Raw genomic sequence first — 15897 nt, 5'->3', positions numbered from 1 at the left:
GGGTGGAGCAGAGAGGAAAAGGAGAGGTTGAGGCAAACAGGTGGAGAAGTGGGCGAGGCAGGCAGGAAGGAGGAGAAGAGCAGAAAGAGAGAGGGTGGACGGCTTCGCCATCCCACATTTATAAGCCCCGGGCGAAGGGTGGAGTGACCAACCGAAGCGACGCGCCGTCACCCGAATCGTGCTCCCCTATTGGGTCCCGGCCCCGCCCTGCCAGGCTCCTGAGGCCGGAAGTGGTCTCATTCGCACATCAGGTGCAGTGAAGAGATGGTGGAGAAGTTGGCGAGGCAGGCAGGAGGCGAAGTGGGCGAGGCAGGCAGGTGGTGAAGTGGGCGAGGCAGGCAGGTGGATAAGTAGGTCTTGCACTGAACTCCCGGGGTGTGCTCTGGCGACAGGACGAGGGTCGTGTCGGTCCCGCATGCCCACTCAGGCATCCCCAGCGAGATACATTTGGTGCTGTTAACGTGCTTCGCCCATCCCTGCGCCACGCGGTCCGAGTGTCCCAGGCCACGCAGAACGCCCCTGTTTGGTGGTGTGGATGCAATTTCTCTGAAATTAGCATAATGGGTTTGAGGGTGATATAACCAATAATAGATATTGTTTTTTTAGAGTATGATATTAAAATAAATAAATTGTAATTGAAAATGTACTTAAACAGCGTATGATTTTACGTGTTTGAACATGTATCTGCTTTTATTTAACAGAATCATATCTCCCCTTTGTTTGGAAAGATCGACCTGACAATTAAAAAAATGTAATGAGCTGGCCGACTTTTCCAGCAAGCCAGATTCAGTAAAAAGAATTGCCTATCACTTTAAAGCTATCTAAGGGATTTATTTTATAAAAGGCACCAACAAGTTGGAATGTGAATCTCAGAAAATGTCTAAATGTATTCACTAAGCTCTAATCACTTCAAGATAATATATTTTCCCAGTCTGGGTGAAGCAGACTGACTTTTAACCTATACATACTATAGAAATTTATCAAAATGCCAAAAAGAGCTGAAGTTTGAGACATTCTCGCATTCTGTGCGTTTTTCTGTGCCAGGAGCAGATTAACACATCTGGTTTTGAAATATATGTAACAACCATTCAACCAAGTCAAGCTGGGGCTGTATGAAGGTAGACGATAAGCTTCATCTGGAGGATGTAAAGACCTGACAAAGTTGGCGCCAGCGTCTAAAAAAAAAAATAATAATAATAAATGCTATGTCTCACGAAACACTATATGAGGAACTAAAATTCTCCATGCATTTCAGTGATTTGGAGAAAGTTTGACTCCAGGTCTTCCATATGCATATGTATGTGCTTGTATTTTTTTTGATGTTGTTTGTTAAATAAATGTTCAATTGTTCAGATGACTTAGAAATTTCTTCTACAGTGGCGAATTTTATTGATGCGGGGGTGCGTGGAGGCACGGGATGATTTTTCCTTTCTGCGGAAGACGTCGGTGGTCGAGGTGGTGAGCGATGGTTGAGCAAGGTGAGATGCCGTTGTAAATCGGCGCGCAGATTCGAATGAAAGGGCGTGCCATGCGCGTCCTGTACAGTGTTGCTGGTGAGTCCCTCACAGTGCTGCACCGGTGTCTGTTATCGTGTATGTGTGCTTGCTTGCTTGATTTTTATCATGGATAAATGGAAAGGGTTGAAATGGAGGCAGAGATGTAGTTATTGGACCCACGCAACGCACTTCGTCCCGTTAACCCATTAGACATTTGGAGAAGGCCTGACTGCATGAAGACGAACAAAATAATCGCATGGGGATCACTATGTGGTTTGCCTTTGCCTTCGAGGCATGTGGTTTTGCAGAACAGCAGCAATATACTTGACGTATATTTTACGTCATCACCAACAATCAAATTTGCTGCTCATACACCCCATCCATATCCTTGTTTCTCAAGACTGTGGGGTAAAATGTGTTCAATGAACTCTCGTTTTTAAAGTGATTCTTCACCATTGAGAGATCGGGCGAAAAATTGTATATAGCATGATATTTTTAAAAGTTGTGGATGAATTATGACAAAAGTTGGTGGATGAGTTGGCTCGGTGACAAGAACAAAACCATTCGATTTTGGTTCAGGTCTGGATGCAGATCCGGCTTATCAGTGGCATCCAAAACATAAACTGTTCAGCCTTGCGCTCATAGTCATAATCGGGAGTGTTTCATCATTATGGGACGTTAATTCTGGTCTGTGGCTTCCATGACTTTTCAGGGGGCAGGATGTCGACGTTTTTGCAGTACGTCTGTCGAGCATTCAAAAAGTTATGAAGAAAACTGCTGCATTTATAATTACAAATTTATTTTGCATGAAAAAAGAGAAAAGGATACCGATTGTAACAGCACTGGCCACAGAAACAGGGAGGGTGAAGAGGATGCGGAAAGAAATAAATGTGTTGGGGGCGATATCTGTGAACTTATTTTTGCAAACAAAGTTCAAAACATCTTGTGGTCGTGACAACATTGGAACTCGTTTTGTAACGGCTCGCAATTCACAAAACAAATCAGAAGCATCAATATCTTTGGAGAAACCCATGTCGTAAATCCTGCTCTGGCTTCAAGCAATGTTCCGTCATTTGCTTTGATGTTCTATTCTGTAAACCGTGAACATCATAGAGGAAGCCAAACACAAAAATAATTTGATGCGTCTATGAAGAATCTTTCTTCAAGCGACTGCATTGCTGTGTTAAGGATTGAAAAAGTCAAAAGTTCACTTTTAATTTTTACTTGGGGTTCTCAATAGGCTTATCGTCTGTGTCATTTGTGAACTGCTTCCTGGTTCTCCTGATATGGACTGGATTTGGTTCTAAGTGTGCCGGTATCTTCAACTCTTCAGCGAGTTCACCAATCCATCAATACAATTATACCACCCCCTCGTGAACATGACATCATCTGCTTTGGCTTAACGCGGTTCGTACCAGAGATCGTCAAGACCGGGGCTAAAATGACGAGACCAAGCAGAGATAGAATCGTTTACCAGAAAGAACGAAATATGTTGCAGTGGCGCCCTCCGTTACCAACAGTCTTCACATTACCAGCAGCAGTCCTGACTTCAACGCACGACCGCACGGCATTCTGGTGTCCTTGGGGGTGGGTTTCCTGGCTTGCGAAGCTGGCCGTTAACAGTTCGTATTAAAGGAAAAAAGCACACAAGACAGTCTGCTGTTTACTTGTGTAATTTCATTTCATGAATAGTTTTTTTTCATTCACTTTTTGTCACCCCTAAATTTTACCACTTCAGGCGACTGCCTAATTTGCTTTGTGTTTGCACCCGGCGAACAGACATGGAACTTTGGTTATTATGAACCTGTGTGTATGCTTTCTACAGGGTTGGTAGGATAGCCGAGAGGGTTGCTCACTTACCTTTGAGTTATCGAGCCTGGATTTGAATGTCAAACAAGCTGTAAATGGTCAACCTGGTATTTCAATATTTGTGCCGTCAATCAGAAGAACATCGAGCTGGAGGACCCGTCTGCCAGGTCATCGGCTTGATTTTAAAGACCCCACTATGTCATCCCTAAACAAGTCCTTATTCCTGCCCTGACTGTGCTGTGAAGCAATGACAAAACACCCAGCACAACCATTGCCAATCAACTGCGTTGATAGCACCATAACTCTGTCAGGAATATGGCAGAGTGATGGCGATGCTCGTTTTGGTTTCGTTAATCCTCCAGTTTATTGTTACCGAGTATAATCCAGAATTTTACGACATCACACTCTTACGAAAACTGAGTGCCGAGGGATCACCAAATTTTTATGCAAAGGCGTCAGCTCCAAATAAATACAATGCTTGGTGGCAGCGTACAATAATAATAATAATAATAAAAGTTTATTTTTATTCAACTTCCATTGTGGCTCAAGGCCGAATTGAGGTAAATTTTACAATTGATAATTGAAACAAATCAAATACAACAAAATAGCAATACAAATACCATCAAGAAAACCAATTTTGCAATAATTTAACAATTCACATCTCATCAAAGTTTAACAAATGCTGCAATTTATTCATTGTGCGGATAAGAAATGCCATTGGGCTGTTCTTGAATATAGTGGTTTCACATTTCAACTCCGTCACTTGTTTGGAGTTACGTAGCTGAGAGCCGCCATGAGATCTGTCTGCAGGTAACAAGTGGTAAAGTTTGGAATTTGGAAGCAATCTCGCGAAAGAACAACAACGTTGTTCACTTCTCTTCTCAAGTGACTCCAGATCACAATCATGTAAAGCATCCAAGTGGCTGTGGGAGTCAGCCTGGTGTTGGCTTAGTGGCTGGGGTGGCTGACTTAAGATCTTAAGGTCCTGAGTTCAAGTCCCATTGGCTGCTGAATTAACACCAGGTGGGGTTTATTCAGCCTGCCATCCTTCTAAGGTTGGTGTAATGAGTACCAGTAGAGGGGCATGGCCTCGGCGGCACAGCCGTGCTTACAAAAAATGATAGCGACCCAGCAGCAAAGCTGTCATACGCAAGAACAGAACACAACTTATCCAAGAAACAAGAGATGAATCGACTCCCATTTGTCGGAGTTTTGAAATGGTGATCGTGTGATCCATGTGATCGAAAGCTTTCGAAAAATCTGTAAACATCATCGACAAAATTGATCCTGGTGTTTGTGCATCCTCATGATATGTGTGCAGAATATCAATCGGATTATGTGAAGTTGATGCACCTCTAATGTTTCCAAACTGTTTGGGGTCAAGGTTCTGCTTCATTTCTTCTATCGTTCGCTGTGCCATGACGTGTTCTGCAAGTTTTGAGAAGTGGGCGGTTGGAGCTACTGGGTGCAAGTTGTCGATGGTGGTGTATTGTCAATGTGCTTCCTCATATATTACTGTCACCAAATGGGCAAATGACTCTAAGTGTGGACGTGAGTCCCTTGAAGATGACAGGATTGTTAGGACGGGCAGATGTGACCGACCCGCAAGCTATTTCCCAGGCCGAGGCATTAATTTTCTCACGTTATGGTCACGAAAGCAACTGCAGAGCTTGGTACTTCTCAAGGAAGAATTCTCACCATCATCCATGACCATTTGGGTGAATCACACGGTCTCAGCAATATGGGTCACCCAAAGCCTTCATGTTCAACAACTGCCCTTGGTTCATGCTTCCATGACCTTTCTGGCAATGGGATATTGGAGCGTGCACCAAAAGATTACTCGTACATTGTTCATTCTTTGCTCGTGTGTGGTTGTTGTTTTGACATTGCCTTTCGCATCGTGAGAGAAAATGGAGTTTCCCATTTCAAGCTCGCAGAACCTGCACCTGTTCAATGGACTCAGTGTTGAGGTTTCTTGAAAGATGCTAGTTTGGTGTCGTCAATTTATTTTGTCATCACGGGCACTTCCGTTTGGTGTCCTCAACCTCATGTGAATACGACTGTTTCTGAAAGTGTGCCGACCGACTGAATCTCTTACCACACACATGGCAAGGATATGGCTTCTCCTCCCTGTAGAGCAGCGTGTGCCTTCTAAAATCCGATTGATCCGAGAATGACTCCGTGCAAACTTTACAACGGTGTGGGAGCTCCAACGTGAGTTCGCATGTGAATTTGACGCTTTGACGATTGAGTGAAAGCCTCACCACATACAGTACAGGTGTATGGGCGCTCCCCTGTGTGAATCCTCAAGTGTCTCTGACGATCTGATTGCTGGTTGAAACCCTTACCACACACGTCGCAGGTAAAAGGCACTTCCGCAGTGTGAATGAGTGCGTGCCTTCTAAATTCAGATGAACACGAGAAAGCCTTTCCGCAAACTTCACAAATGAACGGGCGGTCCCCTGTGTGGATACTTGTGTGTCTGTTCAAAGACGACCGATTCAGGAACGTCTTCGCGCAAACCTCACACACGTATGGGCGCTCCCCCGTGTGGATACACGTGTGCTTCTTCAATGCCGATCGATCCGAGAACATCTTCGCGCATACTTCGCAAGAGTATGGGCGCTCTCCCGTATGAATTCTCGTGTGAATCTGAAGCTGTGATGACTGAGCGAATCCCTTCGGACAAATGGTGCACTTGTACGGGCGCTCCCCCGTGTGGATTCTCGTATGTTTCTGACAGTTTGCTAACTGACTGAATCCCTTCCCGCACACACTGCAGGTGTACGGGCGCTCCCCCGTGTGAATTCTCATGTGTACGTCACGTGATGACGAGTGACTGAACACCTTACCACACACGTTGCACGGGTACGGGCACTCCCCTGTGTGGACTCTCATGTGTTTCTGACAGTGTGCTAACTGACTGAATCCCTTACCGCAAACACTGCAGGTGTACGGGCGCTCCCCCGTGTGAATTCTCATGTGCACTTCACGTGATGACGGGTGGCCGAACATCTTACCACAAACGTTGCATGTGTACGGGCACTCCCCCGTGTGGATTCTCGTATGTTTCTGACAGTTTGCTAACTGACTGAATCTCTTACCGCACACACTGCAGGTGTACGGGCGCTCCCCCGTGTGAATTCTCATGTGCACGTCACGTGATGACGAGTGGCTGAACACCTTACTACACACGTTGCACGTGTACGGGCACTCCCCCGTGTGGATTCTCGTGTGTGTCTGACAGTTTGCTAACTGACTGAATCCCTTACCGCACACACTGCAGGTGTACGGCTTCTCTCGTGTGTGAGTCCGAGCGTGTATCACAAACATGCTTTTGTGACGTGTACTATAAGAACAAGTTCTGCATTGGTACTTCACGTTGCTGGAAGCTGATCGGCGCATCTTCGTGTGCATCTTTGAAGCAGCCTGGGTGGTGAAGCTGTGAGAGTACGAGGTGCACGGGAACTTCCTGACGAACTCCTCGTGTCTCCCTGTGAGGATAAGAAAAGTCTTTTTAGCATATCGTGCGTTGGATAAAAGCTTAAATTTCTTATTGCAAACCGCCTTTCTCTCAGTCATCGCGTCTACAAAAGTCCATTATTTTCTGTCCTGTCGCAGCCAGTCCCCGATTTGTTTTTTTTACAAAACTGGCGGAGTAACACCATGGTCACAACGAATATCGAAACAAACGCATGAGCTACATATGGTAGATTCGTGCACCGATTTGTGCGACTCACCCTCCAGACCTTCACATTTCCGTTGTGAAATTGCACCAAATTTTTGGGTCTTCTCTATGTGTTGGGAAACTTGGTGGTTCGGCGTAATGGTTAACGTTGGCTTGGGATCTTAAGGTCCTGAGTTCAAGCTGCAGACATGCCAAAATAACACCAGCCTATCATCGTTCTGCGGTCGCAAACCGAGTACCGAGCTTTCTCGCAAAAGTGAGCCAATCAAGTTCCCTGTGATGGAGTGTCGACCCATCCAGGATTGTACCCCCTCGCCAATGTAACTGCCTCAGTTGCCTTGTGTTCCTGAAAGCATGAGGAGGATCATCAATACTACGGTATATACATTAAGACGTCGACTTACGATCGACCAGTCGTAAGTCGATTTGGTCGCAAGTCGGCCAACCTTTATTTTTACCTTTATTTATAGTGTTCGGCCAATTCAAAAATTACCGTATATATATATATATATATATATATATATATATATATATATATATATATATATATATATATATATATATATATATATATATATATATATATATATATATATATATATATATATTATACTGCATAATGATATAATAATAATCTGTAAGTCATGTTTTATTAACATTTTCTTTGTTCATTATTGTTAAAACCATGGTTATAAAAACCATTTTTATTGTTACTGTATAACGTTTTTACGTCCGTCAGGTTTAAGTCCAACACTGCATACTACAGTGCAATTGGTTTTATATTTGCAAAAATATACAAAAATTACAAAAAATAGAAATTTTTTTACAGTAGTTACAAAACATACAAAACATGTAATTGGTCACTCGTGCTTTTCTGTGGATCGTCGATGTTATCAGCTGGGGCAGCGCTCAGGGTAGCCAGAGGAGTTGTTTTTTTCGTAAACATGGTGAGCTTTGTCTGAATTGTTTGTTTCTTTTTCTCCTCGTAAATTTCACGATCTCCAGTCATTCGAACATTATGAATTTGGAATATTTTCTTGAATCTTTTGAACCAGCCAGTACTTGCTACAAATTATTGACTGCAGTCTTCTCCGGCACGCTCTTTCAAAGTCTGAAATAGACTTCTCGCCTTTGTCTGCACAGTAAAAAGGCTTAAAGGTGTCCATTTCTAACGAGATGACCTCATAAAACCAGTCTCAATATACGTCCGTACGTCCCCATTTTTTTCTTCCGATTTTCTTGATATTTGGTATATGGGTCGATGTCGATGAGGGATGCACAACAGTTTGACCTTTGACCCGATTGAAGGTCAAGGTCACTCCAAAGTTGCGAGATCGTCCATTTTCAAAATCTATCTCCTCCGCCGTTTATGATCCGATCTTCGAAATTCCTTCGGATTCTGATAATATGGAACAATATCGAAATTTGGTGGAGCCGGTTTTTTGAAATTCGTCCTGGTTATCGAGTCACGTGTCTTCAAAGTTGGAAAAATCGTCTGTGATTTGGTCAAAAAAAAAATTCGCCCGATCTTGATGAAACTTGGTATGTAGGAAGGGATCGATGAGTGATGCACGACAGTATGACTTTTGACCTGATTGAAGGTCACTATCAAGATCACCGATGCTGTAAACTTGTGAAATCATCCATTGTCAAAATATCATCCGCCATTTGTGACTCAAATGCAGTTTGATTTCTGAGGTCTGGTTTCTATCCTTTTGAAGATACATTGATAATAAATGTTCCAAATCAACCATTTTCAAAATCTATCTCCGGATAACTCAGAAATGTAGTTTGATTTCTGAGGTTTTCTGTCTTTTTCACAACGACGTGACGTACGTTGAACCAAAAGACAAGACGACATCGAAGCCATTCTAAGCCGATCGGAGATCCACATCTACAGAGCTTCAGAGATGACTGTCACCCCCAACCGGGGGTAATTTTTGGATCTGATCTTCCATCCAAACATGCAGCAATTTCTCAATTTCGTGGATGGGCCTGGTCCGTTGCATTGTTATAACTGTCGATCGCATGGGTGCAGAACCTTTCACGGCTTCACGAATCCTTTCTTTATCTTCAAAATCGTCGACACAGTAGAGTGTGATAACTTCAGATCACGTGCGATCACATTCACTTTCTTTCCTCCTTCATACTGTTTGATCACCTGCATTTTTGTGGCGAGATCAATGGCCTTTCTTTCCTTCTTGGCAGGTTGAGGAGTAGACAAAGATAATTTCCTCTTGGTAGACATCTTGGGGGGGTTTGATGTAAAAAATTTCAAGACAAACGGATACAGATAAACTGCGCTATACCGAGACCACGCTAACACGCTAGCACTGGCGGGCGCTGGGGCTGAAACTGTCGTACGCCCAGCTGGGCAACACTCGCACTGCCAGACGCGGAGCAGTCGTGGCCAGACATACAGTACATATCGCGGTCGTGGTCATGGTCGTAAAGTCGATCAGTCGTAAGTCGCATGGGTCGTAAGTCGACGACTTACTGTATTGTACAACATTGCAGGTCTTTCTGCTCTTGAGGACTAATCGAGTATCACTTCCTTGTTGCGACGTGGTTTGGTGAGGAGAAAATGATGAATCCGGGAGCCCGAGGGAGTTTGATTCGACGATTGAGGACAAAAGTTTCAAGGTGCTTGTTCGTAAGAGAGTGCTTGGGTGATGTAAAAAAAACAAAAAAAAAAACAGCTTCTTGCGTCGTGCCATGTAAATCTGTGGGTGCTGGTGCCATGTGAAATGAGTCGCATTAATTAAAAAATGTGCACAAATAAATAAAAAAATGAAAAGCTGAAATGCCTTGTGTCAAGAAGTATTCAACCCTCCGAGTCGATACTTTGAAAATGCTCCTTTGTCAGCGAGTATAGCTTCGAGTCTTCTTGGGTATGTCTGTCAGCTTTGCACGTCTGGATTTGGGGATTTCTCTCCCATTCTTCCTTGCAGATTTGCTCGACCTGAAATAAATCAACATATGCTACTCTGGTCGGCGTTCTTCTATGACACTGTCTTCAACATACAGTATGACAGCTTTGAGTGCTTCTGAGCTCGCGCCCGACTCATCCGGAATCGCGTTTTTTGTCGCTGTCGGCCGATTTCAGATACTTTGACACAAATGATGATGCTTCACCTCGTTAGCAACTCGCTGTGTATACCTGATATTTTGGACAAAATCTTATTATCCTCGAGCGTCATTGCAGCTTTCCTAATTGAGTGCTTGGCTTCGAGCACTCAAATAATCCCAGGGACTCCTGGCTGTGACGTCCATGCGATAAAGAAGAGAAGATTTGAGCGAAGATTCCAGATGTATTCATGGTTTTGAACTGGTGATGATCGCAAGTCCTTACTTCGCTCTTGAGATGGCTCTTGTTTGCCCTTCGCTGCAGCAGTAAAATCTTTGCAACACGCGACATGATACCCATGCGTATTTCCATACGTTGGAGGCAAAGAGCGAATGATTTGATGATACTGGGATTTCACAAATGACTTTAGCAACTTTTCGTTGGACGCGGCTTATTGCGTCATTGTCCATACGTTGTCTTTCACGGGCATTATCGCAGTTGACGCGTTGACTCTGCGTACGGGGTATCTGAAAAAAAAACTGTCGGAATCACTACCTGGCGTAATGAAATCACTCCAACGATCCGAAAGAACATGTTCATGACTCGATGCTTTATTTATCGTCGATAAATTTTATATAATTTAGTCGTCACCGTCACATGAATGAACAATCATAAAAGATAACTCTGCTGAACTCACCTGTTGACTCATTTTCAGGTGGAGAAGGTAATGTGCATACATCATTTGGTTCCTTGTCTGGCACGGATGCATTCATTGTGGGCTTCGGTAATGGTGACAGTTCAAAGTCACAATTGGAAAGGCCTGCAACAATGGAGGATACATGAAGATGTGGCGATAGTTACCTGTTGCTTAATGGATTTTGCTGAATATCTCTCTCGGTGTTGACTGCCGAGTAAACTCACCTGCTGATGCATTTTCTGAAGGTGATGACGATGATGTGTATACATCTTCTGGCCCCATGGTCGGCAGGGATTCACACATTGTAGGATCAAGTCCCATCGGAGGACGTGACGGTGATTGCGCCTCAATGTCACAAAGGGAAGAACCTGCAATGTTTGGAATACATATCAAATGCAATAATCGCCTGTGTATGCTGGTCTACCGAGTTGTACCGAGGCTTAAGCATTCATCGTGTAGTCCCGCAGTTTCCTTTATCTGCGCCAGAAGGTGTTATCGGTCTTCAAAGACACTGGTGCCACCATGTTTGTTTATTTATACAGCATACAACAGCGCCAACATGCCATTCCAGGAAATATTTTATGCGTCCAGCTTCATCGCTGTCTCAACGCCTTACATTCGACTGCTGTTCTGGGCACAGTAGCTACAGTTCTGGATAAGTTTTCACGCTTTTGCCCGGATCAGTTATTTAAAAAAACATCAGCCCTTTTGCCCGGATCAGCTATATCTTATGGTCTATTAAAAAAATAATAAAAATAAAACGTGAAAAATGTACGTTGAGATCCACATCATTTGCATGTGACTTCTAATTATTCTTGATAACGATCGATCAAATAATATTCATTCTTGAGCACAGGATATGCATTTCTATTTGTCACGAGGCATATTTCCAGCCCAACTTCATGCTTGTGCTCAAAAGTAATTTCGGATTGAATTAATTCCTAATTATCTTCATTCTTCAGTACCTTATCAAACGGAAGACCAAGACGGAACCCGAAGAAGTAAAGAGCAAAGATGGAGTCCTCAGGAGGAACCTGGACACGATTGGGGTTTCAACCGCCACTCCACTACCCTCAAACCCATCCAGGCGCAGCCAAGTGAGCCTTTCAGAAACATTTCTACAAGAATTCACTTATCCATAGAGAGGAAAAGAGAAGAAACAGCAAGAATTAGATTGAATAAAGAGAATTGCAAAAAATTTTTAGAAATAAATATGAAAGCAACAAAGAACAAAGATGTCGGAAGACCTCGGACCGATAGATTTCAGCAGTTACTCCCCCAGGCTCAAACGCAGCATCAAGTACAAGCGTAGTTTGACATGAACGCATTCTTGTGTCGTGGATGCTCGATCCTCAGAGCATTAGTTTCAAGTTGAGCTGGTTATTTTGCTTGTGCGCCAAAGTCCAATAAAATCACTTGATTTACATCTAATTTTCATAACTTATTTGTTCTTAATTTGTTCTGATCAAGTATTTTCCATTCTACAATGCACAAGGGATGCCTTCCTATTGTCATTGGGCATATTTCCAATCCAACTGCATGCTTGTGCTGGAATGTCTAATTAAGTCCTTAATTAGTGAATAATTACCATTGTTCTTGAGTTACTTAGTTCGACATAAATGCATTCTTCCACCGTGGATTCTGAATGTACGTGGCATTGGCTTCAGTTTGATGTAAGTATCATGCTTGTGCTTGAAAGTCTAATTAAAAGTGATTTTGGCGCCAGTGCCCATGAATCCACATTCAGCAACTAAAGAATCACCCTTTTTGTTTGTTTACGTCACTCAAACACTCTATCACAAATAAGCATCTTGAAACTTTTTTTGCTCAACAATCTGATCAAACTCCTTCAGGCTCCCGGATGAAACAGGGGCACCCAGAAACCTGCTGTGATTCGTATTTCTTATGATACGAGGCATGCCTCCCCGTCGTCGCTTCGCTGATGGATTCAATCAAAAGGCAGCATGATGTATTTCACAAACATATTGCATGTCTATATGTGAATCTCAATGAAGATGTAAAATGAAGTGAAACGCACGAAAAAAGGGTCTTTTATAACATCTAGTAGTTGTTGCTGCTGCTGTCGAGCTGGTTGTGGTTGTTGTTGTTTGTGTGCTCATTCGTGTACTTTTATATATTTTTATATTGCTTCGAGAAGTATTACTTGGCTGTCAGACCCCGCTATTCACGGATTCGCTATTCACAGACCCCGCTATTCACGGATTCGCTATTCACAGACCCCGCTATTCACGGATTCGCTATTCACAGACCCCGCTATTCACGGTTTCGCTATTCACAGACCCCGCTATTCACGGATTCGCTATTCACGGTTTCGCTATTCACAGACCCCGCTATTCACGGATTCGCTATTCACAGACCCCGCTATTCACGGATTCGCTATTCACAGACCCCGCTATTCATGGATTCGCTATTCACAGGCCCGCTAATGTGTGTTCATGTGTGCTGGCCATAGTCACCTCATACCTTTTCCCATACCCTCCCCTGCTGTTTTATATTCTTAATGACCCCCTTCCTTTTGAACCACTCATCGACATAAATGACCTCACCGATGTTCTGGATAACCCTCTCTTCCTTTTTACAGATGACTCCGTATTGCGTCGTGCAGTACCGTTATTGATTGGAAATGATTAGATGCCGCAGGCCTGACAAATAGAACATGTTCTGAAAAACTGGAAAATCTCAGTCTCACTCTGGAAGGATCGTCAAACAAATCCACCTATTTCCATCTGGAGACCGAAAGAGCTCTCAACGCAGACAGGTCGGTGGCTTTTCCTCCATTCCAACTCCCTCTGCTCTTTCAATCCTCAAACCTTGCTCAGCTTGCTCCTCCAGGCTGTATGCGTTGTACATCGGTTACCTGCCAGTTTCTTGCCTTTTTAAAAATCATTTGTTACCTTGCTCTTCCATGAGCCTCGATCATGAGTAAATTGGAAGGGCACGCGGTATAACGCATCCTTCTGGCGCACAATGCCTGATCCACGAGAACATATCGGGCCCGTTACATTTTTTGAAATATCACGCAATATATCGTTTTTGGCCCTATCTCTCAATGGTGAAGAATCACTTTATGAATTAAATAATTATTTTATCCAGATTTGGATTCAGATCTTCATTAAAATCTAATCATTTCATCCTTGCCACACACCCAACCTCTCCACAAAATTTCATCCTCATCCGTACACAACTTCTTGAGATATCCTGCACACGGACAAAAAACAGACAGACAGAAAGGGGTGAAAACTTAACCTCCCCCACCTTCGGTGGTGGAGGTTTTAAAAAAAATGATTGTAAAGGGGGAGCGAAAGTTGTTGGTAAATGTTGTTCCAAAAATGAGAATTTCTGCATTCTCTTGCAATGTTTTCCTTTGAGTGGAATGGTTGATGATGCAATTCTTAACTGCTCCACCAAAAGCGGACAGAGGTTTTGTTTTCACCCCTGTTTGTCTGTCTGTCTGTTTGTGTGCAGGATATCTCCAAGGGTTGTGGACGGATTCGGCCGAAACTTGATGGACAGGTTGGGTTTGTGACAAGGACGAATTGATTCAATTTTGGTGAAGATCCAGATCTGTATCCGGATGCTACATTTCTTAAGTGATTATTCATTATTGTGTGATGGGGCTACAAACGATATATAGCATGATATTTCAAGAAGTTGTGGACGGATTCAGACCAAACTTGGTGGACCAGTTGGGTTGGTGACGAGAACAAGCCGATTCGATTTTGATCCGGGTCCGGCACCGGCCTATCAGTGGATACAAAACGTAAACTATTCAGCCTGGCGGAGGGATGTGCTCCACCGAGTGCCGTTCTCGTTCCCTTCGCCACCGAAGGTGAAGGAGGTTATTTTTTCACCCCTCTCTGTCTGTCTCTCTGTTTGTTTGTGTACAGGATATCTCAAAAAGTTGGGGACAGATTCAGTCGAAATTTTGTGGACAGGTTGGGTGTGTGACAAGGACGAACTGATTAGATTTTGGTGAAGATCCGGATCCAACTACTAGAATTTTTTAAGTGATTCTTCACCATTGAGAGATAGGGCCAAAAATGATACGGAGCGCTATATCTTAAAAAATGTATTGGGCCCGATAAGTTCTCATGTATCAGGCAGTGCGTGATAGAAGTGTTGTGCTTTACTGAGTGCCCTTCTAGTTCCTTCTGTTACGTTGTGATCCATTCTGTGTTCTAGATCCTCCACGAGTCTCGACGCTGCTTACAAAATAAAGAGGTTAGTGAGCGGTTGGAGTGGGGGTGGAAAAGTCATATTGATCGAAGAGGGTTTGGGGATGTGGGGGGATTGGGAGGGTCCAAAATTTGGACTCGATTTGTACGTCATCCAGAGATTGCCCCTAATTTGATAAATATTTCAGCAACTTGGACTAACGCTTCAAAACGATGTGCAGGGACTCAGTTGCACAAAAGGGATATATGTTAAATGAAGTTTGTCATCAACTCTCCCACAATCCCCACAGCTCACCATCCTTTGGGTTTCTTCCCTCTTCTGTCCCAACCCAGCAATTGTCTTCAACCTTTATCCTCAAGATTTCAGGAGGTCCCACAGCAAGTCCTCCAGTCTCCTTATCGTCGTTTCCACGTCCGAGTACGACGGTCCGTTCCGATCGTCGCCCCGCGCGGCACGACTCCATGTACCGACAGAGCTCGGCGTACATGGTGAAGGTGATCTTTCGTGCGGACAAAGACCGGAATTGAGCCCTTACTGGAGCGGGCTTGGCCCGGGCACAGAGAGCTCTGAGGGTCTCGATCCCGAGACCCATAACCGCGGCTCGGAGAGACTCCTCCGATAAACCATGGATCTTCAGCCATGTCGGGTTGGACCCGAGGCTGCCTTGAGCTGTCATCGACGCCATTATCTGTCATTAACACGTGCCGAGATATTCGAAAATAAATAAATAAATAAATAAATTAATTAATCACTTTTTGTTTATTCCGCTTTTTTTTTTTCCTTCTTTTTTTTTTCTCTATGTAGTTTGGAAGTTCTAATGTAATCGATAAACATCATTGACCTTGAAAACGCCATTTTAATGCAAACTCTTCATCTACATGTGTTCTGGAGAAATGTGAAGTTTCTAATTTCCTTTTCCGGCAGCGCCATGATGGTTGCTCGG

General features: G+C 43.6%; 1 protein-coding gene across 1 annotated transcript; it reads right to left on the bottom strand.

The window, feature by feature from the left end:
• LOC147033588 (uncharacterized) lies at positions 1-15697 on the bottom strand. Its single transcript, XM_085856504.1, is given in 5 exon segments — positions 1-5510; positions 5512-6799; positions 10758-10880; positions 10982-11125; positions 15249-15697. Coding segments are annotated over 5 exon segments (2136 nt in total). The 5' UTR covers positions 15640-15697; the 3' UTR covers positions 1-5320.
• Between the last annotated feature and the right edge of the window lie 200 nt (positions 15698-15897).

Source organism: Eptatretus burgeri, chromosome 2 (genome assembly GCF_056783735.1).
Source record: "Eptatretus burgeri isolate ZD-2024b chromosome 2, Ebu_testis_v1, whole genome shotgun sequence".
In the NCBI taxonomy this organism is placed as follows: domain Eukaryota; kingdom Metazoa; phylum Chordata; class Myxini; order Myxiniformes; family Myxinidae; genus Eptatretus; species Eptatretus burgeri.
Note: the sequence above shows the minus strand (reverse complement) of the source record. Positions and strands in the feature narration are given on the sequence as shown.